This window comes from Budorcas taxicolor, chromosome 16 (assembly GCF_023091745.1).
Source record: "Budorcas taxicolor isolate Tak-1 chromosome 16, Takin1.1, whole genome shotgun sequence".
NCBI lineage: Eukaryota > Metazoa > Chordata > Mammalia > Artiodactyla > Bovidae > Budorcas > Budorcas taxicolor.
The window spans coordinates 34713991-34733994 of record NC_068925.1 but is presented as its reverse complement, the minus strand read 5'-3'; the positions used below and the strand labels follow the sequence as shown (position 1 = coordinate 34733994).

At 38.4% G+C, this 20004-nt stretch overlaps 1 protein-coding gene across 1 annotated transcript in view; it reads left to right on the top strand.

The window, feature by feature from the left end:
* The window catches only part of SDCCAG8 (SHH signaling and ciliogenesis regulator SDCCAG8), a 239901-nt gene that overhangs the window by 59780 nt on the left and 160117 nt on the right, over nt 1-20004 (top strand). The window contains exon 10 of the mRNA XM_052653987.1: nt 8620-8772. Coding sequence (XP_052509947.1) covers nt 8620-8772 — 153 coding nt within the window. The remainder of the gene's footprint in view (nt 1-8619; nt 8773-20004) is intronic.

The following is a 20004-nucleotide window of genomic DNA, read 5'->3' as shown; positions in this document are numbered from 1 at the left end:
GTTCCCTGGCCAGGGATCAAACCCAGGCCCCCTGTATTGGGAGTGTGGAGTATTATCTACTAAACTACCAGGAAGTCCTGCTTACTTCTTTTGAAATTAGGTTACCACTTCTCTTTGAATCACCATTGATTCTCCTCTCTGTAATTTTAATTGACTTAAACACTCAGTCTAGAGGACACTATTTGACACATTTTTTTAAAAATCATCCATTTTATACTTGGATTTATAAAATAGTTGTAAGATCTTTGACACTTTTTAACAGCTTTAACCTCTGACCCTTTTTTTCTCTTGTCCAAGTCTTTTCAGGCTGCCATAACAAAAATACCTTAGACACAGTGGCTAAACAACAAACCTTTATTTCTCACGGTTCTGGAAGTTCAAGATCATGGCACCAGCAGGTTCGGTGTTTGGGCAGCGCTCACTGTCTGTCTTCTCACTATGTCTTCACATGGTGGAAGGGGCAAGAGAACTCTTTGGCATCTATTTTCTAAGGGCACTAATCCCATTCATGAGGACTCTGCTTTCATGAGAGAAAGTCCTTTCATCACCTCCCATGGGGCCCACTATCTAAGTCCATCATATTAGGGTTAGGTTTCAACATATGAATTTTGGAAAAGCACAAACATTCAGTTCATAGCATCCTCCACTCTCTCTTCATCATTCTGAAAGGTTTCAACATTCATGCTGTTAACATATGCAATATCTTTGTCCAACGCACTCTCTCTTCCTTAACTCTAAGATTTTTTTCTATTCTGCTGTAACTCCCACAGGAACTGAAGTGTCCATGAAATCTCAAACTCTAAAACTGATCTCTCTGACCAGAGCCTTTTCTCTTCTTCCCTATCTCAGTTAAATCTATTCAGTGTTCTCTTCTACCTCCTCGCAAACCTCATTTTCTCTATTATCTCCAGGCTGTCCCTCTTCCCTTTCCATTTAGATGTGAATTTTACAATTTCAAGCTAAACTCATTATAGTCACTCCATCAAGATAGCTGTGTTCTTTACCTACTGAATGGCACTTTTGTCCACTGCCTTGTCCTAATTGGAAACCTGGATGTCATCCTCTCTTTTATACCTGGCTTCCAATCAATTACTAATTGCAAGTTTTTTTATTAAAGATTTATTTGTTGACTTAACAAACAATTTCTACTTTCTTCATTTTCCCAGCTTAGCACCTCACTTTCATAGCTGACCTCCTATACTGAGATCACAACCAACAGACAAGAGGCTCTTCAAACCTTAGCATCTCTCAAACGTGTCTTCTCATTTTTTTCTTGCTTATCTGGTCCTCTTACTTTCCAAGATGAATCTCTCCAAGTTCTTGATACCTCCTACTCCCAAGGTTTCAGGGACCCTAAACCATTTGTTATCATATCTTTCTTATATCTTCCATCCTTCCTTCTCCATTGTTTTTACCTTTGTAGCTTTCCATTCACTTTTGAACACATTGCAGTCAAGCTTTTAACAAATTGTAGTCTGATTTCATACTACTGAATTGGTCACTTTATGGTCACCAGCCACATCCTGTTTACTAAACCCAGTGAAACATCTTAGTCCTCATGTGACTCAACTCCAGGAAGCCATTAATTGTCCTAGTATAACATTATATTTTCTCCTTGATTAGTTTGGTATTTCACTCTGTGGGTCATCTTTGCATTGCTCTTCTCTACTCTTCCACATGCCTTTTAACTTGTTTTCCACAAGCCTAGAATGCATCTTTCTTCCTAGACTTCCACCCATGTTGCCCTAATTTCCAGGCCTTTGTGTCTTCCTCTCACTGAACACTTCTACATTGTGTCTTTAGCTCTAAGAGCTCTGCTGTGCCCCAGACCTCCATTTATAGCTGCTGCTGGATCTCTTTATATGGATGATATGCCATTAGCATCTGAAACTCCACACTACCAAAATGTTAATTCTCTCCTCCTTACTGTCTGTCACTCTTTTTCCTTCTACAATTTTCCATATTATCTTCTTTCAGATAATGGTATTATCATCTTACCAACAGTTCTGGCCTAGATCCTTTAAGATACTTTGGCTCCTCCCCATTCATCACTCTCAACATCCAATCAATTACCAAACTTGCACCTTCTCCTCAAAGACCCTAAGTTATCCCTGCAACTTCCATTGGTGTAACTTTGCCCTGGTTCAAGTCTTCACATACTCTTATGCAACCTTTGTGGCCTTTTGGAATAGCCTTCCCTCAGGTCTCTTTCAGTTCAGTTCAGTCTCTCAGTCGTGTCCGACTCTTTGCGACCCCATGAATCCCAGCACACCAGGCCTCCCTGTTTATCACCAACTCCCGGAGTTCACCCAAACTCATGTCCATCGAGTTGGTGATGCCATCCAGCCATCTCATCCTCTGTCATCCCCTTCTCCTCCTGCCCCCAATCCCTCCCAGCATCAGAGTCTTATCCAATGAATCAACTCTTCGCATGAGGTAGCCAAAGTACTGGGGTTTCAGCTTTAGCATCAGTCCTTCCAAAGAACACCCAGGACTGATCTCCTTTAGAATGGACTGGCTGGATCTCCTTGCAGTCCAAGGGACTCTCAAGAGTCTTCTCCAACACCACAGTTCAAAAGCATCAATTCTTCGGTGCTCAGCCTTCTTCACAGTCCAACTTTCACATCCATACATGACAACTGGAAAACTATAGCCTTGATCAGACAGACCTTTGTTGGCAAAGTAATGTCTCTACTTTTGAATATGCTGTCTAGGTTGGTCATAACTTTCCTTCCAAGGAGTAAGCATCTTTTAATTTCATGGCTACAATCACCATCTTCAGTGATTTTGGAGCCCCCAAAAATAAAGTCTGATACTATTCCTACTGTTTCCCCATGTATTTCCCATGAAGTGATGGGACCAGATGCCATGATCTTCATTTTCTGAATGTTGAGCTTTAAGCCAACTTTTTCACTCTCCTCTTTCACTTTCATCAAGAGGCTTTTTAGTTCCCTCTTCACTTTCTGCCATATCATCTGCATATCTGAGGTTATTGATATTTCTCCCGGCAATCTTGATTCCAGCTTGTGTTTCTTCCAGCCCAGCGTTTCTCATGATGTACTCTGCATATAAGTTAAATAAGCAGGGTGACAATATACAGCCTTGACGTACTCCTTTTTCTATTTGGAACCAGTCTGTTGTTCCATGTCCAGTTCTAACTGTTGCTTCCTGACCTGCATATAAGTTTCTCAAGAGGCAGGTCAGGTGGTCTGGTATTCCCATCTCTTTCAGAATTTTCCACAGTTGATTGTGATCCACACAGTCAAAGGCTTTGGCATAGTAAATAAAGCAGAAATAGATATGCAGATGATATCACCCTTATGGCAGAAAGTGGAGAGGAACTAAAAAGCCTCTTGATGAAAGTGAAAGTGGAGAGTGAAAAAATTAGCTTAAAGCTCAACATTCAGAAAATGAAGATCATGGCATCTGGTCCCTTCAATTCATGGGAAATAGATGGGGAAACAGTGGAAACAGTGTCAGACTTTATTTTTTTGGGCTCCAAAATCACTGCAGATGGTGACTGCAGCCATGAAATTAAAAGACGCTTACTCCTTGGAAGAAAAGTTATGACCAACCTAGATAGCATATTGAAAAGCAGAGACATTACTTTGCCAACAAACGTCCATCTAGTCAAGGCTATGGTTTTTCCTGTGGTCATGTATGGATGTGAGAGTTGGACTGTGAAGAAAGCTGAGCACCAAAGAATCGATGCTTTTGAACTGTGGTGTTGGAGAAGACTCTTGAGAGTCCCCTGGACTGCAAGGAGATCCAACCAGTCCATTCTGAAGGAGATCAGCCCTGGGATTTCTTTGGAAGGACTGATGCTAAAGCTGAAACTCCAGTACTTTGGCTACCTCATGCAAAGAGCTGACTCATTGGAAAAGACTCTGGTGCTGGGAGGGATTGGGGGCAGGAGGAGAAGGGGATGACAGAGGATGAGATGGCTGGATGGCATCACTGACTCGATGGACATGAGTCTGAGTGAACTCCGGGAGTTGGTGATAAACAGGGAGGCCTGGCGTGCTGTGATTCATGGGGTCGCAAAGAGTCGGACACGACTGAGTGACTGACCTGAACTGAACTGAACTGAACTAAATGGTCTAGTGGTTTTCCCTACTTTCTTCAATTAAAGTCTGAATTTGGCAATAAGAAGTTCATGATTCCCCAGTATATCTTTCACTTTGCTGCCAAAGTCTTCCTAAATTGTAAATCTCCCTGTTTGGGCAGCTCTCCCCTTGCAGTAGAATAAAAGACAAATCCTTAGCATAACCTTCCAGATCTTTCACAGTGTGGTCCCACTCTAACTTTTCTAGCCTTATCTTTTACTACACGTTTCATATAACTTGTGCTGTTTCTGTAATGTGACCTATATCAACTCTTTCCATGAATTTGCTCATGTTGTACTTTTCTGCACTGTATTCATCTGTGAAATACCTATTCAATCTATGAGAGTCAGCTCAGGTGGCAGTCTTCCCCAGAGTTTTTTCCAACCCCTTCTTGTTTCAATTAATCTCTTCCTTTTCTGTATTCCTAATGAGCTGTGTATAAATTTTGTGGCTATGTACATAGTTCTCTCCATGAAAAGACCTTAAAAACCAGGCCTGTGACATCTATCACTGTATTCTTCACAATGGCTATTTACATATTAATTGTACCATAAATGTTTGTTGAATTGAAATAAAGTTAGCTATTAACTTTAAATATTAGTATGAATTTTTATAAATAATTTTTATGATGTAATATTTCAGTAGTTAAGAACTGGAAAGGCTATTGTGTATCGTGAATCTGTTTTTCACTGAGTTAGTATTTATGCCAGGGTTGATTTCTAAGCAGTTTACAAAATGCAGTACAAGTATAATAGTTACTATTTTCAAGATATAGTAAAACATATTAGGAAATTTGCTTTTTGAGAGTAAAAATCAAAACAGCATATATACTTTAATTTTAAAATCAACTACTTTATTACTGCATTATGAAATGGTTACTTTGTTCTTATAGTTTCTTAACATTTGTTGCCATCTAGTGTTATATTTTGCATATTGCATGCAAAATAAGTGGAAGCAATTACATTTCATAAATACTATATCAGTGTTCAACGGAACTTTCCTCAGTGTTATGTGGTAGCCTAGATGGGAAGGGAGTTGGAGGAAGAATGGGTATGTGTATATATATGGCTGAGTCCCTTCACTGTTCACCTGGAACTATTACAACAGTGTTAATCGGCTATACCTCAATACAAAATAATAAGTTTTAAGAAAAAAGGCAAATACCATATGATATCACTTTTATGTGGAATCTAAAACGACACAAATGAACTTATCTACGAAACAGAAATAGACTCGCAGACATAGAGAACAGACTTTGTGATTGCCCGAAAAGAATGTGAATAAAGGATGTATGTGTGTCTATATATTTGTTGTTGTTGTTGTTGTTCAGTCGCTAAGTTGTGTCAGACTCTTTTCAACCCCATGGACTGCAGCACACCAGACTTCCTTGTCCTTCACTATCTCCCAGAGGTTCTGTGTGTGTATATATATGTATATAAAGGGTTTCCCCCGGTAGGAAGTGACTCAGTTGTAAAGAATCCACCTGCAATGCAGGAGCCTTAGGAGATGGAGGTTTGATCCCTGGGTCGGAAGATCCTCTGGAGGAAGGCATGGCACCCACTCCAGTATTCTTGCCTGGAGACTCCCCGTTGACAGAGGAGCCTGGCAGGCTACAGTCTATGGGGTTGCAGAGTCGGACACGACTGAAGTGACCTAGCATACACACAGGTTTCCCATCTAGGTCACTGCATTTTAGGTCATTTTTAACAAAAACTGAAATAAGATGCATTAGCCTTTATTTGAATTTTGAATACCTCAAACCAAGGGTGCAAAAGGAAGAGGGTTGTCTAAGTCCCCAGCTCCCCAAGACCTACAGCCGTTTCCACCAAGAAAGGGGTTGTGCTCAGGGAAAAGATGGAGCCATGACCTTGGGAACTACTAAGAGAAATGGCAGCTGCAGATCCCAAATTAACATGGTCACCTGTGAAGATGTATCAGTTAATTGTAGTTGGCCATTCCTTGACCTAGTCATTGAGGATTCAGTTATATACCTTACTAAATGGTTATATAGAGTATAATCAAGGAGTACTGAATCATCTAGGATTCTGAAAACTAGCACAGGAGTCTTAGAATTTAAAGACAAAGCTTTAATGGAAAGAAAAAAGTGAAAGTGAAAGTCGCTCAGTCGCGTCTGACTCTTTGCAACCCCGTGAACCATACAGTCCATGGAATTCTTCAGGCCAGAATACTGGAGTGGGTAGCCTTTCCCTTCTCCAGGGGATCTTCCCAACCCAGAGATCATACCCAGGTCTCCCTCATTGCAGGCAGATTCTTTACCAGCTGAGCCACAAGGGAAGCCCAAGAATACTGGAGTGGGTAGCCTATCCCTTCTCCAAGGGATCTTCCCAACCCAGGAATCAATCCAGGGTCTCCTGCATTGCAGGCAGATTCTTAACCAGCTGAGCTATGAGGGAAGCCCTAATGGAAAGAATGTATACATTTATTTAGTAGAACCAAATCTTGTATATGAGGTCTGTTGCAGGATTAAATGACTTTTCTAGTTCCAAGTGTTAGTTAATATATCCTTCACTGTGACCAGGAATATATATTAAAATGAAAACAATAAAAGCTATTTTTCTATGGGATCACTGGTTACAAACCAAGAGTGATCAATAGCCAGTTTTTAACCTACTATTTTTATTCAGTGTTTCATTACTGCTTTCATACTCATCATCACCTTTCAGTGGTAGCTACTTCTCATAGAAGGCCATCCACAAAACCAAGTCTCCAGCAACATATTTTGTTTATGTGATTTACAGCTTCCCACTTGTGTTTATATCATCTTGGCTCTAGGCCTTTTACCTGTCAGGATCATTTACTGTTCCTTGTTGCTGAACTGATTAAATTCTCTGAATTGACTCTTTCTTTGTTCTTCATGTTAGCCTAATCTTCAGCAGTTCCTTCCACTGTTCTTGTACCTACTAAGGTTGATTCCTGAGTTCTTATTCAATGAAAAACCTTCTAATTAGATACACTAGTTTATATTCCATAATCATTTTATTCTTTCATGATAGTCATGTGCCAGTGAACATTATGAATGTTTTGATTAGGTTCTTAAAAAATACTTTACACCAGAGCAATTGTGTTCCAAAGCACACAAATCTCTAATTAGTAATATTTCAAGCTCCGATGGTTTAAATTATAGGAAAAATATGCTTTTCCATTTCCTTGAAAATCTAATGTAAAATTTCATCTTCCAAACATTTTCAGCTAGAATTGGATTTGGGACTAATGCCCTAGGAGAATCTTTTTTTTAGGCATTGTATTTGCTTATCAATTAATCTGAGACAATTGCATTTTATCCTCATATTTTATGCCTAGGAGTATAGAACATTTCCAGAAGAGTTTGAAAGAAGTTACAGTTTAATGAGTTCATGATACAAGGAAGAAAATTCACATATCCTAGGTATTTATTGTCTGTATTTACTATAGCTTTCACCAGAGGGAAGCATAACAATGCGTAAAACTGCAGTGCTTACTGAGACTACTTCCATCTCCATTAACAATAACTGTGACTATCAAATTATAAGCATACAGTATATAAGTCATATAAGGCTTCAGTTTCTTTCTCTCAATTCAAGGGACAACATAGAGGTTGAGAGGAGGATAGTGTGAGGAGACATGAGGTAAGACTAAGAAACCATAGTATGACTTAGGTTTTTCTCTTAATAAGTCAAGCACCATAATTATATTTTTTTTTTCTTGAGAGTTTGAATTCATTTTATTATTGAGTGTTTTATATAAAGATATTCTGAATATAGCCAAAAAGGAAATTAGAGAGTTTTTATTTCTGGAAACACAGAATTTAGTATAAATTCTGGAAATTTAGTCTAAAGGACAATTACCAACTTTTAAATTGGCAAAATGAAATATGAGACTTCTCATTTTGTAAAACTAGGTAGTAACTGCTGTTTTGAGTCTTTCCTTACCGAAATTTGATTATTACCTAATTTTTACTTTAGCTATTTGTGTAAGGAGAGTGAACCAAATCTTATCTTACTTATATTTAAGGAAACTTGAGTACTGTATGTTAAATAATAGATGCCTTTATGTAATGACAAACACATCTCATCTTAAAATTTTGATGTTATCATTTAAAGTACAAATAATTTTTAACCATGTCTAAATGAAAAATCAGTTAAATTAGATACTTATATATTTTTAGAGTATAAACATGATATATAATTGAAAACACTAGAACATCTTCTGATCCCCTTTCATAAAATTCAAACTCCTCTGTGGCCTTTATCATGGTTCGTTGCTTGGATTTTCTTAGTTGATTAGTTAATATAGCCTTAATTGTGAAAACAAATATGTGAATAACTGTAACTTTTGAATATATGTAATATTTGAATCACCAAGTGGTATTGACAAACAAATATAAAAATATGTTTTTCTTTGACTTTGCATGAAGTTGTGACTATTTTAAATATTATTAAAGCTTAATTGTCTCATTTCCCCCATATTTCTTCTAAATTCGATGGTTCCATTTCACTCTGTCTTATTCTGGCAGGCTTTGATACAATGCAAACAGTTGAAGAATGAGCTGGAGAGGCAGACAGACCGACTTGAGAAAGAACTTGCATCTCAGCAAGAAAAAAGAGCCTCTGAGAAAGAGATGTTGAAAAAAGAAATAACAAAAGAAAGAGAAGAGATGGGCTCAAAGGTACTTAAGAGTTCAAATTTGTTGCAGAAGAAATGTTTTTGTGATGTAAGTGATGAGTCTGCAGTCTGCAATTCTTGAATGATCTTTAAATATTTAAATCTTTTAAGTATTCAAGTTGCTTATTAATTCGAGTTCATAAAATTTTTCTATTCTCAATGTATTTCTAAATAAAAGTTATATTCTCTGACCTTTCCAAAGAAAATAATTAGATTTCATGATAGGAAATTGTGAAATATACTCTAATGCTGTCATTCTGTTTGAGTCCCTCTCTGTTTGTCAGAGGAGAGCAGGTGCCCTGCAGATATCCATATTTTAGTTCAACCTTGGTTCAATTAAGGAGAGATTACCCTTTCATTTCATCGCCCCACTCCCAAATTAGACATTGAGAAGATAAACCGCTTGTAAGAAATCAAGTAGCCAAAAAAGTGATGATATGCTTTGTATAAAATAGGTTCTAACAAATTACAAAAAAATGAGATGGTTGGATATCATCACCAACTCGATGGACATGAATTTGAGCAAGCTCCAGGAGTTTGCAATGGACAGGGAAGTCTGGCGTGCTGCAGTCCATGGGGTCGCAGAGTCAGACACGATTGAGTGACTGAACTGAACTGAACTGAACTGAACAAATTACATGATGAATAAGTGGAAGAGGGAAATTAGAGGCAAAAGGAACAGATAATATGAGATGGGCAGTGTTTGAAAAACAGTAACAAATTGGAATATAGAGTTTAGTGGAATCTAGTTTTAAAATTGCTATAGTAGAGCAAAACTGAACAAGATGTGGCCCTTGAAGTAACCCAAACAGTGGTTACATGTTCTGTTTGTTCAAAGCAGCCTCACAGCTTATACTGTAAGTTCTGTCTTATAATATTCCAAGATTTGAAAATTAACTCATTCAGCAAATATCTACTGATTATCTGCTGGGTGCACGGCAGTGTGTAAGCCTGAGGCTATATAAAGAGAAAAATCACAAATTCTGCCCATTGAGTTTTAAGTCATACAGGTATGTGAGGCAATGTAAACTCCCTTGTTTCCTTACCCTTTTTTAAAAGAATTGTACCTGTCAAAACTTAACTTAAAGGTCAGTCTAACTGTCTCTCTTCTATGACTTGGATTGATGATCTCAGCTGGTGAAGAAAAATGCTACAATCTTGCAGATGACACCACCATACCCTTACGTTCTTTGGTGTCCATGGTTCTTTCGGTGCTTTCTAGCAGTCCTCCTATACATTCCTCTCTCTCCTGTTCATTCAGGGATTCAACAGGTACTAACTGGAGGCCCTGGGAATGTCATCATCACAGGACCAGTGCACTCCCCCCATGGAGTTTATAGGCTAGTGGGAGAGGTAGACATTAAGCACATACTTCCACAAATGAGTTTTTACCACTGCGATAAAAGCATGAAGGTACAGTATAGAGTTACCATGAAAATGCATAACAGGCAAGTATGACTTAGTCTACACAGTCATGAAAGATTTTCCTAAGCATGAGATTTTACAAGTGAGACTCAAAGCAGTTGAGTAGGAGTGGTCAGGGGAAGAGTTGAGGGAAGTTTCAGACCCAGAAAAACAATACTCCCAAGGCTCAGAAGCTACAAAGCATAATCCTTTTTGGGAATTTAGAGAGAGTTTAAGTGACTGGAGCATAGGCAGTAAGAGACAGAGTAATGGAAGATGAGTTTGGAGAAATATGCAGGGACCAAATCATGAATGGTCTTAAAGTCCATGTGAAAGATTTTAAATGTTATCCAAAAAGTGATGGTAAACCATTGAAGAATTGATGCTTCCAAACTGTGGTGCTGAAGAAGACTCTCGAGAGTCCCGTGGACAGAAAGGAGATCGAACCAGTCATTCCTAGAGGAAATCAACCCTGAGTATTCATTGGACAGGCTGATGCTAAAGCTGAAGCTCCAATACTCTGGCCACCTGATGCAAAGAGCTGACTCATTGGAAAAGACTCCGATGCTGGGAAAGATTGAGGGCAGGGGGAGAAGTGGGGGACAGAGGATGAGATGGTTGGATGGCATCACCAACTCAATGGACATGAGCTTGAGCAAACTTTGGGAGATAGTGAATGACAAGGGAACCTGGCATGCTGCAGCCATGGAGTCGCAAAATGTCCGGCATAACTTAGCAACTGAGCAACAACAATAACAAACCATTGAATGGCTTTAAATTGGGCAGGTCATGATGCCCTTTATATTTGAGAAAAATCATCTGTCCATAGATTTGAAGGGGGAGCAGAATAAACCTCTTAGACCAAGTGGGAACTAATTACAGTAGTCCAGGTGTGAAATGATGGTATCTAAGACCCATTTTTCAAGGACTATTTCAAATCACTTTAATTCTTCTCAGGTTCTCTACCATACTACCCTTCCCCTCATTCTCAGCAGAGAGCCTCTACTTACCTAACTAACAAAGTTGGCACCATTAGATGGGAACCACTTCAACTTATTTATTTTTCCCCTCACTTCGGCCTAAAGTAAAATTTCACCTGCACTGCAACCCTGTCAGATGGGAGTGACTTCATCCTTTCCTCTTGCTCTGGATCCCATGCCCCTCAACCACCTCAGGGACCTATTTCCATTTGTTCCCCACTCTCTTCTGAATCTTCAGCCTTTACTTCACTATAGCCTTTTCCTTATCATCAGGAAAATAGTCTCTTTCTTCTAATCCAGTCATTCTCAATCTTAGCTACATAGAAGTTCCAAAACTCTCATTCACCCAGGCTGAATCTCAAATGAATTATGGGAGAATAGTTGAGGGTAGGATCCAGGTGTCAGTATTTTAGAAAATTGTCCAGGTGGTTCCAGTGTGCAGCCAAGGCTGGAAACCACCTTAGTAATTCCATATCCCTCCTTACTCTTTCCTTTAACAGTCAAATTTCTTGAAAGATTTGTCCATACATATTGTCTTTTGGGGGCTTCCTCTATGGCTTAGTGGTAAAGAACCCACCTGCCAGTGCAGGAGACACAGGAGATGCAGGTTTGATCCCTGGGTCAGGAAGATCTCCTGGAGTAAGAAATGGCAACCCACTCCAGTATTCTTGCCTGGAAAATCCCATGGACAGAGGATCCTGGTGGACTACAGTCCAGGGGGATGCAAAGAGTCAAACACGACTAAGCATGCATTGCCTTTTTCTCACCACTCATCAGCCCACTGCATTTCAGCTTCTGTGCCCATAGCCAATGAAATTACCATTTCTATGTTCACTGGAGACCTCCTAATGCTATTTTTCATGAATTATTTTTTTTATTCTTATTCTCTTTAAAAGTTTCTCTTTCTTTGATTTCTCTGACTCAATATTCTTGATTTGGTAAAATGATGATGTGTGCCTTTTAGGTTAGTCTGAGTCTAAGGTGCCTTTGAGGTAATGAAAGAGACACAGCCAGAAAGCACCTTAATAGGAGGTTCTAGAGTTTAGCAGAGAGGTTTAGACTTAGATGTCTCTAGCACTACTGTGGCTTAAAATTTTTTAAAATTTATCTACTTATTATTTTGGTTGTGCTGGATCTTCGTTACTGTACTGTAGCACTGGTGGGCTGTTGTCTCTGGGGTCGCACAGAGTTGGACACGACTGAAGCGACTTAGCAGCAGCAACAGCAGCACTACTGTGGCTTTAATTTCATATACATTGTGCATGAGTGCACGCTCAGTCATGTCCAACTCTTTGCAACCCCATGGACTGTAGTCCACCAGGCTCCTCTGTCCATAAGATTTTCCAAGCATGAATACTGGAATGGGCTGCCATTTCCTTCTCCAGGGGATCTTCCTGACCCGAGGCTTGAACCTGTCTCTCCTGTATCGGCAGATGGATTCTTTTACCACTGAGCCACCTGGGAAGCCCCATATATATGGTATTGATTCCTAAATCTTTAGCTCTCTAGTGAGCTCCCAAACCAGCTTCACTTCCTACCTTCCCTTTCATAGTAGAACTACTATTCATTCATCCAGCTGCCCAACTCAGAAATCTTGCTGTCATCCTTGTCTCCTCCTTCTCCCTCACCCTGTAGATCATTAAGTTACCCAGTTCTAGAGATTCAGATCCCTACCAATGTTGCCCTGTTTCTCCATCCCACTGCTCTCCATATCTTACCCTTGGATGATTCCTACAGCCCCACGTGGTCTCCTTGCTTCCAGTCTCACCTCCTTCTCATTTGTTCTCTTACCCAAAGATCCAAGGATGCTATTTCTAAAATGAATCCATCAATAAATCAGTCTCTTTCTTTAAAATCCTTTCATGTCTCTTGTTAACCCCATGGATAAAAGTTAAGCTCTCTCTCTTTTTTTAAGATTAATTTATGTATTTTAATTGGAGGCTAATTACTTTACAATATTGTAGTGGTTTTTGCCATACATTGACATGAATCAGCCATGGATGTACATGTGTTCCCCATCCTGAACCCCCCCTCCCCCTTCCCTCCCCATCCCATCTCTCAGGGTCATCCCAGTGTACCAGCCCTGAGCACCCTGTCACATGCATTGAACCTGGACTGGAGATCTGTTTTACATATGATAATGTACATGTTTCAATGCTATTCTCTCACAGAATAGCATTTGCTGTCTCGCATATAGGGTCATCATTACCATCTTTCTAAATTCCATATATATGCATTAGTATACTGTATTGGTGTTTTTCTTTCTGACTTACTTCACTCTGTATAATAGGCTCTAGTTTCATCCACCTCATTAGAACTGATTCAAATACATTCTATTTAATGGCTGAGTAATATTCCATTGTATAAATGTACCACAGCTTTCTTATCTATTTGTCTGCCGATGGACATCTAGATTGCTTCCTTGTCCTGGCTATTGTAAACAGTGCTGCAGTGAACATTGGAGTACATGTGTCTCTTTCAGTTCTGGTTTCCTTGGTGTGTATGCCCAGCAGTGGGATTGCTGGGTCATAAGGCAGTTCTATTTACATTTTTTAAAGGAATCTCCACACTGTTCTCCATAGTGGCTGTACTAGTTTGCATTCCCACCAATAGTGTAACAGGATTCCCCTTTCTCCCCACCCTCTCCAGTATTTATTGTTTGTAGACTTTTTGATAGCAGCCATTCTGACCAGCGTGAGATGGTACCTCATTGTGGTTTTGATTTGCATTTCTCTGATAATGAGTGATGTTGAGCATCTTTTCATGTGTTTGTTAGCCATGTGTGTGTCTTCTTTGGAGAAATGTCTGTTTGGTTCTTTGGCCCATATTTTGATTGGGTCATTTATTTTTCTGAAATTGAGCTGCAAGGGCTGCTTATATATTTTTGAGATTAATTCTTTGTCAGGTGCTTCATTTGCTATTATTTTCTCCCATTTTGAAGGCTGTCTTTTCATCTTGCTTATAGTTTCCTTCATTGTGCAAAAGTTTTTAAGTGTAATTAGGTCCCATTTGTTTATTTTTGCTTTTATTTCCACTACTCTGGGAGGTGGGTCATAGAGGATCCTGCTGTGATTTATGTCAGAGAGTGTTTTGCCTATGTTTTCCTCTAGGAGTTTTATAGTTTCTGGTCTTATGTTTAGATCTTTAATCCATTTTGAGTTTATTTTTATGTATGGTGTTAAAAGGTATTCTAGTTTCATTCTTTACAGGTGGTTGACCAGTTTTCCCAGCACTTGTTAAAGAGATTGTCTTTTCTCCATTGTGTATTCTTGCCTCCTTTGTCAAAGATAAGATGTCAGTAGGTGTGTGGATTTATCTCTGGGCTTTCTATTTTGTTCCATTGATCTATATTTCTGTCTTTGTGCCAGTACCATCCTGCCTTGATGACTGTAGCTTTGTAGAATAGCCTAAAGTCAGTGGGTTGATTCCTCCAGTTCCATTCTTCTTTCTCGAGATTGGTTTGGCTATTCGAGGTTTTTTTATATTTCCATACAAATTGTGAAATTATTTGTTCTAGTTCTCTGAAAAATACCATTAGTGGCTTGATAGGGATTGCACTGAATCTATAGATTGCTTTGGGTAGTATACTTATTTTCACTAGATTGATTCTTCCAATCCATGAACATGGTATATTTGTCCATCTATCTGTGTCATCTTTGATTTCTTTTACCAGTGTTTTATAGTTTTCTATATATAGGTCTTTTGTTTCTTTAGGTAGATTTATTCCTAAGTATTTTATTCTTTTCATTGCAATGATGAATGGAATTGTTTCCTTAATTTCTCTTTCTGTTTTCTCATTGTTAGTGTGTAGGAATGCAAGGGATTTCTATGTGTTAATTTTATATCCTGCAACTTTACTATATTCATTGATTAGCTCTAGTAATTTTCTGGTGGAGTCTATAGGGTTTTCTATGTAGAGGATCATGTTAACTGCAAACAGTGAGAGTTTTACTTCTTTTCCAATCTGGATTCCTTTTATTTCTTTTTCTTCTCTGATTGCTGTGGCTAAAACTTCCAAAATTATGTTGACTAGTAGTGGTGAGAGTGGTCACCCTTGTCCTGTTCCTGATTTTAGGGGAAATGCTTTCAATTTTTCACCATTGAGGATAATGTTTGCTATGGTTTATCATATATGGCTTTTATTATGTTGAGGTATGTTTCTTCTACGGAGAAGGCAATGGCAACCCACTCCAGTACTCTTGGCCTGGAAAATCCCATGGATGGAGGAGCCTGCTAGGCTGCAGTCCATGGGGTCGCTAAGAGTTGGACATGACTGAGCAACCTCACTTTCACTTTTCACTTTCCGGCATTGGAGAAGGAAATGGCAACCCACTCCAGTGTTCTTACCTGGAGAATCCTTCTATGGCTGCTTTCTGGAGGGTTTTTATCATAAATGGATGTTGAATTTCGTCAAAGGCTGTCTCTGCATCTACTGAGATAATCATATGGTTTTAATCTTTCAACTTGTTAATGTGGTGTATCACATTGATTGATTTGTGGGTATTAAAGAATCCTGGCATCCCTGAGATAAAGCCCACTTGGTCATGATGTATGATCTTTTTAATATGTTGTTGTATTCTGTTTGTTAGAATTTTGTTAAAAATTTTTGCGTCTGTGTTCATCAGTGATATTGGCCTGTAGTTTTCTTTTTTTGTGGCATCTTTTTAAGCTCTTTCACTATAACATAAAGATTGTACATTTTTTCCCCTCTCTGTTTCTTCAGTCTCATCTCCCTTCTCTTTTCGGTCTTACATTACCACCATACTGACCTACGTGCACTTTCTCAAATGTGCAGATTTGCTAATCTGCTGTACCAATTTTTCATTTCAGAATTTTGCAGGGCCTTGCCCCTCCTCTCCCATCCCTGCACCCCTTACCCACCATTGCCTAGAGGACTCTTCTTCCAGCCTCTCTGACTGATGGTTTAGAGTTCTTGACACCATATCTCCCAATGATGAATTTTTGGGAGCCCCTCCTATGGGCTTCTATAACTCAATTTATTGCAAAATCTTATTGAATTATCTCCCCTAATTTACTGTGATTCCCCTGCATGTATGGTTTGTTAACATCCTAATTGCTTGACACATTCCTCCCACATAAAATGTGCTCAATATATATTTATTGAATGAATACAAGGGGAATACAAGTGGAAGAAAGAAGGCCCCAGGCCATTGGAAAGGCATACGTGCATGCCTGCTCAGTTGTGTCCAACTCTATGTGACCCTATGGACAGTAGCCCTCCAGGCTTCTCTGTCCATAGGATTTCCCAGGCAAGAAGAACACTGGAGTGGGTTGCCATTTCCCTCTCCTGGACAAGTATAACTAAAATGCTAAGAGTTCAGAGAATCAGAACAGATTTCTGTCTGCAAGAGATCATGGAAAACTTTGTGGAGAAGATGGCATTTTAACTGAGCGTCAAAAAAAAGGCAGGATTTAGAAATGCAGTATGAGGGGCAGATATACCAATGTGAGTAAGGTGTGGCGGAAGGTAAAGTTGTGAGCTGAGCTTATGTGAGAGAGAGAATGGCATCAAGAACAAAGATCAGCCACTAATTATGCCTAGGAAACTTTTTTCCTGGGTTGTTTAGTGGCAACTTTTGCCTTGCTGAGTACTTTTACTATGTAAAAATATGTTGATGAGAATTCCTGAAAAGAAGAAATGAAGTCTTAAATGTGCCAGGCAATATTCCAGGTGCTTTTATGTATAATTTTCTTAAACTGGTAATTATTTTATAAACAAAAGTGGCCACAGAAATACAGTGCATTTCTGATTTTTTTTGTCCCCATTAAGCCTTATTTGACACTTAATCTCAAGATCCTGCCCCCAAATAAAGATGTATGAATAAAGAGTTGAAAGCAATCCTAGCAGTGAAGGCAGTACTCTCACAGGAAATGGCAGAATCTTTGAAGTAAAAGGCTTTAGTGTTGAATCCAATTTGACCTTTTTGTGACCTTGAACAATTCATTTACTCTCCAAATTTCAGAGTAGTAAATGACAGATTTGATCTACTTAAAGAATTGATAGAATTAAATAACGTTTTGAAGTACCTAACAAACTACCTGCCTTAGGGTAGACATTACAAAAATTTTAGTTTGTGGCTATTATCCTTCTCTAGTGAAAGAGTTAGCTCTATTGGGTAGCTTTCTTGGACCTTTGTGTTAGTAAAAGCTGACACACTTTATTATAAAGTCCAGCTTTATTTTTTTATTTATTAGCTTAAATGAATTTGGGAAAATTCTTAGTTTTCATTTTTTTCAACAGAAAGTTAATCCAATACATTCCTTTTCCAAGGGGATTAAAAAAGAATATTATCACACTGCCTAGCACCAGAAGTTACTTTAGTAGGAAGTCTCAACAACCACAACATTTTAAGTTCTCATGGTTAGTGTTGGAGCAAGTGTCCCTGCTTTCCTTGTGGTGGGCTTGCTTCTGAGACTTGTATATTCTTTCTCTGTTTTTATTACTTTTCTTCTTCCCTGTCTTCCTACTGCTTTAAAAATTTCATTTATGTGGGAAGCTCTAGAAGAGCAGATGCCTTCCACGTAGACAGATTTTGAATCATTCCTCCATGAACAGTTCTTGCTGTGAGTTTGCCTGTTGGCATCAGCAATGGTCTTTGGTTGCCCTAAGACACTAAGTTTATTAGTTCAATCAGTTCTTCAGTCTTCTATTTATTGAATGCCCCCTGTGGTTTGTGAATTTTCTCAGTTGGTTTCTTGATAATAGCCCGTTGCTAGAATCCCTAATTCTTGTACCTTTTTTTATGAGGAATGCCATTTTATACTATGTTCAGTTCACCAGGGACTGCTTCATTGTAGAAATTTCTATCAAGCTCTCCCATCCTGGGTGTCCTTGTCTCTTGCTTGCCCCTGTCAAAGTTTAAAGGACTTACCTGATGTCAACACCCTGGCCCTCCAACAGTGTTGCAGCTGTCTGTGTTACTTCTGCCTCTGCAACAGATGTGGGTGGAGAAGTTCCTGCAGTGTAATGTTGACTTCCAGATGGTGGGCATGGGGAAAAAGAAGGTGTGTCAATAGGAGGGGAGGCTCCGGGAAGTGGGTGACAGAAGGGAGCAGACAGGTAGTGGGTAGAGGAAACAAGTGATGGGTGGCAGAGGGAGGGAATCATGTGGAAAGTGCACGATTTGTCACATGCTATAGAAACTGAGTCGGAATTTTCCACTAGCAAAATAAATGTCTGCACATTTACTTCAAAAAAGCCACACAATGTTAATACATTTGCCATAAGATTCACATAAATAATACATGAATTTTTTAGTAGCTGGTAATTAAAGTTTGTTGTTACTGTAAGGTTCCAGAAAAGCTATAATTACATATTCATAATATGCTTACTCATGCACTTGAATTTTTAAATTAAGGAAATTTTGTTAGTATTTTTGATTTGTTACAGTTAACTTCTTTTCACCTTTAATTTTTGTTTCAGATTGTAATCTGCATAAGGATAGTTCATAGCTTGGTATTAATAAAAGAAATTTTACATGCAATTTAGATTTGTAGCCAATTTCTTGATGATAAATGTACAATTCCCCACAATCCCTAGACAAGTTAAATAATACCTCTACTGTCTAAATTAGAAAATAGCTACCTGGGCTCATTATTTTGATATTTTCAATTTTAGTTAGTTGCCAAAGGCAATCTTGATTTTTATTACAAACTTTATAGGTACTGATTTCTGTTGTAAAACTGAATTCACACCCATGTTAGTGTACAGTGGTAGATTTTAAATATTATGTCAAATTTGTTATCAGTTTTTGTTTTGGCTGATTAAAAACGAATAACTATGTTTTGATCTGGGGGCAAGGTAGCATTTCTTCATCACTTTAAAAGTGCTAATACAAATGAGAAACTAATTGCCTAGAAAAGTTTGACTCACCAGAGCAGATGTTAAAATGTAATTGCAAACTGAAAACTATGAAGGTTAAATCTAAGGTCTGGAAGGCATTTCTAACCCTTAGAAGAAAAACTAAGCACCTGCTATCATAGAGTCCCTCAGAAAAGCCATTTATTCTAATGATTCAAATTCATCAAACATTAATCATATGCCTCTTAAGGAATATGTTGTTGAGGAACTTCTAGTCTAATGAAGAAACAGACAGCAAAAAATATGATGTCTTAAGCACTATGCATGTAAATAATTTTAGTTGATAAAGAGTATATCAATAAAATTTTAAATATAGTTTAACATGGAGGATAAATTCAGCACCTTTATTCTTGTGTCTGCCTTAATACAAAATTACCAAAATACTTAGTGTTTTTAAAAAATACTAATTCTTATTGAATTTTTCAGATATTAGACATGTCTTTCTAAAGTGCTTAGAAATTCATAAACTCTGGTATTAGAGACTTAGTGTAGCATATGAAAGTTTCTCAAAAAATGTTGCTCATTGATTCTATTTTTAATATTTTAAAAGCATGGTGGGGCTTCCCTGGTGATCTAGTGGCTAAGACTCTGGTGTTCCCAATACAGGAGGACAGGGTTCCATCCCTGATCAGGTAAATAGATGCCACATGCTATAACCAAAGATCCAGCATGCTGCAACTAAGACCTGGTACAGCCACATAAATACGTACATACATATCTTTTAAAAGTAAAAAACATGGTGACTCTAAGTAACAATACTGCATTGTATATTTGAAAGTTGCTAAGAGAGTAAATCTTCAAAGTTTAGGGGGAAAAAGTAATTATGTGAGGTGATAGTCAAGGGAGACTGATGAATTGAGAATGCAGAGTCATGAAGATACCCTATCCACAGGGAAATGACTTAAGAGAGTCCAGTGGCCATGCTGAGACTCTGTTAACTCAAGATGTTTTAAATATTTATTTCATCAAA